This window comes from Triticum aestivum, chromosome 4A, assembly GCF_018294505.1.
Source record: "Triticum aestivum cultivar Chinese Spring chromosome 4A, IWGSC CS RefSeq v2.1, whole genome shotgun sequence".
NCBI classification, from domain to species: Eukaryota; Viridiplantae; Streptophyta; class Magnoliopsida; order Poales; family Poaceae; genus Triticum; species Triticum aestivum.
Genome location: NC_057803.1, coordinates 724,141,624 through 724,144,179, shown reverse-complemented (window position 1 = coordinate 724,144,179; position 2,556 = coordinate 724,141,624). Strand labels below are relative to the sequence as shown.

The window sequence follows — 2,556 nt, the reverse complement described above, 5'->3', positions numbered from 1 at the left end:
TTCCCCTGAATTCTGAGTTCATCTTGGTTTCTGCCTCTAAATCCAGCCCTATCGCTTAGCACAGAACTCTGATTATCGTTACCAGGGTCACAAGATTTTGGGGCAAAATATACAGTACGTGTGTACAGTTTAGTACCAAAACTCTGATTAGTAACAGTGGTTTTCAGAGAAGAAGAAATTTGTGTATCTCGCATACCCAATCGAGAAAAAAAAAACTCTGATTAATACTTATAGAAGACTGGAATTTGATTTGGGCCGGTGTTTTGAGAAAAAAATTAGTGTGTCTCGCTTACCACAGACGAACGATTTTTAGATGGAATGGGAAGATAGAATACATTAATATATATGTCGGTGTACCGGGCAGTTGCATATTTGCATTTTCTGTCACATTTATAATCTCATGGTCTGAAGATGCATAGGTGTCTTGCAACGAAGTTTTAGCCTTTCAGGTGATGGTGTCCTGATATGTTTTTGTCAGTGGAAATTTATGTTTTTTTCTTGTTATTTTATTAATTCTTGAACATGAAATCCTACCCATGAGTTGGATGCTGACATGTTTTCTCTGTGAGCAAGGACCGTTACCACATGGTCAGTCATGGTCCCTTGGTGTTTTACACTTTTTTTGGAACCTTTTATTTTTGCTTCTCTTTTGTAGTTTCAACAGTTTTCCCTAATGAAATCGGGGGCTTTCCTAATGAATCCCATAATATAAGGAAGAATCCACCCAAAACCAACCATTAAAATTACATATATTTTTACATGTGCATAACAAGTCTTGATACAGGGCATACATTAATTAGACCCAAAGAACAACACATGTTTATCCATGGTTCTAACTTCTAACAGGCTATCTATGTTTTCAGTTTTCATTTCGTCATTGCCTTGTCTTTCTAATTTGCTGCCCTTCAACTTGTTATGTTTTGCAGAGAGTTTGCCATAATGCAAAGCCCGAGCAAACTGCGTGTCGCCTCTGTGTCCACACAACCTGCTCCGTTCATGCTCCGTTGTTGGGCAGACCTCCCAGATGACCCGCTTCACACCATTCTTGCTTTGTCACGATCCTTCCGTGACATTCTTGCCTTTGCTGCAACATGCCGCTCTTGGCGTGCTGCATTCTGCTTATACCCATCCAAATATACCTTCTGCTCCAAATTCCCACCTCTCCTCGTCCAACTGAATGCCAGTGTTCAAGCTGCCGACCTCTCTTCTAACAATGGTCGTCAAGACCTGCACACATTCAAAGTCATTGATCCGACCAACAAGAACGTCCCCCTTCGCTGCCAGATTCCTCGAGAAATTTATCAGGAGATGCATTTTGCTGGCACTTCCTATGGTCAACTAATTTTTTGTCGTGGTGGACATTGTCTTGTTGTTGATGTATTCAGCGGTGCAAAGGTTTCACCTCCACGTCTCCCATTCAACGGCGAATTTGAGAGGAAGATCTACTTCAGTGGCACCCTGACAGCTCCCCTCGCATCATCCAACTCACACCTCCTTGTCAGCACTACAACATCTTTGTTTGACTGGCCGGTCAGAAGTGACTTTTGGTCTGAACTCCAACTTTCTCATGCATGGATAGAACAGATTGTGGAATTCAATGGTCAGTTCATCGCAATGGACGATTGCTATGAGATATACACTTTGCAGCTGTCGCCCCAACTTGGTCTGCAGAAGATAACAGCTGAGTTTGTCGGCGACCTGATCCCAAGCTCGTATGAGAAACCTTGGCTGGTGGTCTGTGGTGACATGCTTATGATGGTTTTCTGTTTTAGCACATATGTTTCAGGCCGGACAGTATTTGTAATACACCACCTTGACATGTCAACCAAACCTGCAAAATGGGTGGAGGTAAAGCAGCTGGACAATTGGTCACTATTTGTTGGGGGTGATGTGAGGAGCCGGCCATTTTCTTGCTTGAGCCCAGAACGTTGGGGAGGAAGAAGCAAGTCGCTGTACTATGCGGGCCTTCGCTCTTTGATTGTGCATGGGGTGGGCAATGAGGAAGATCCAACTGCCAGTCCTATGATGGAATACAATAGAAGCTGGTGCCCCAATCTGCAACCCCTCTGGGTGTATCCGAGCATGTTCTACTCAGATGGACGGTGATCATCTCGTGCAACTATGGCTTGCTGCTCTACAAGACTACAAGCTCTGGCAAAAATTTCCCCTTGCAGCACAAAGCATGGATTTTTGCAAGTTGGATAAGACACAGGAGATGCCATGTAGCATTAGCACTTGCCAAGTTTTACTTTGTTGTAAGAGAAGTGTAAAGCACAGAAAGATGTACTTAATAATCAGCTTTGCTTGCACACCAATTTACTTTGTTGCCAGAAAGCATCAGATTCGCCTGCATACATCTGCTGTTGTGGTAAATCTTCTGTGACATATTGCAGTTTTGCTGAATCACAGTTGGGTCCAGAACATGCTCGGACTCTTCAGAGTCAGTGTAATTTTGCAGCACGGAAGAGGAAGCCGCCGCGGCGACACCGCCGGAGAAGGACTCATGAGAAGCACCGCCCGCCGCATCGCCGTCGTCTCCAAGGCAGGCTCTCTCTC

At 44.3% G+C, this 2,556-nt stretch overlaps 1 protein-coding gene across 1 annotated transcript; it reads left to right on the top strand.

Annotated features, from left to right (window-relative positions):
- Nucleotides 1–924: 924 nt before the first annotated feature.
- Nucleotides 925–2,309, top strand: LOC123088375 (uncharacterized; the record flags this gene model as incomplete). The annotated part of the gene is given in 1 exon segment (XM_044510572.1): nucleotides 925–2,309. A coding segment is annotated over 1 exon segment (1,167 nt). The 3' UTR covers nucleotides 2,107–2,309.
- Nucleotides 2,310–2,556: the final 247 nt, after the last annotated feature.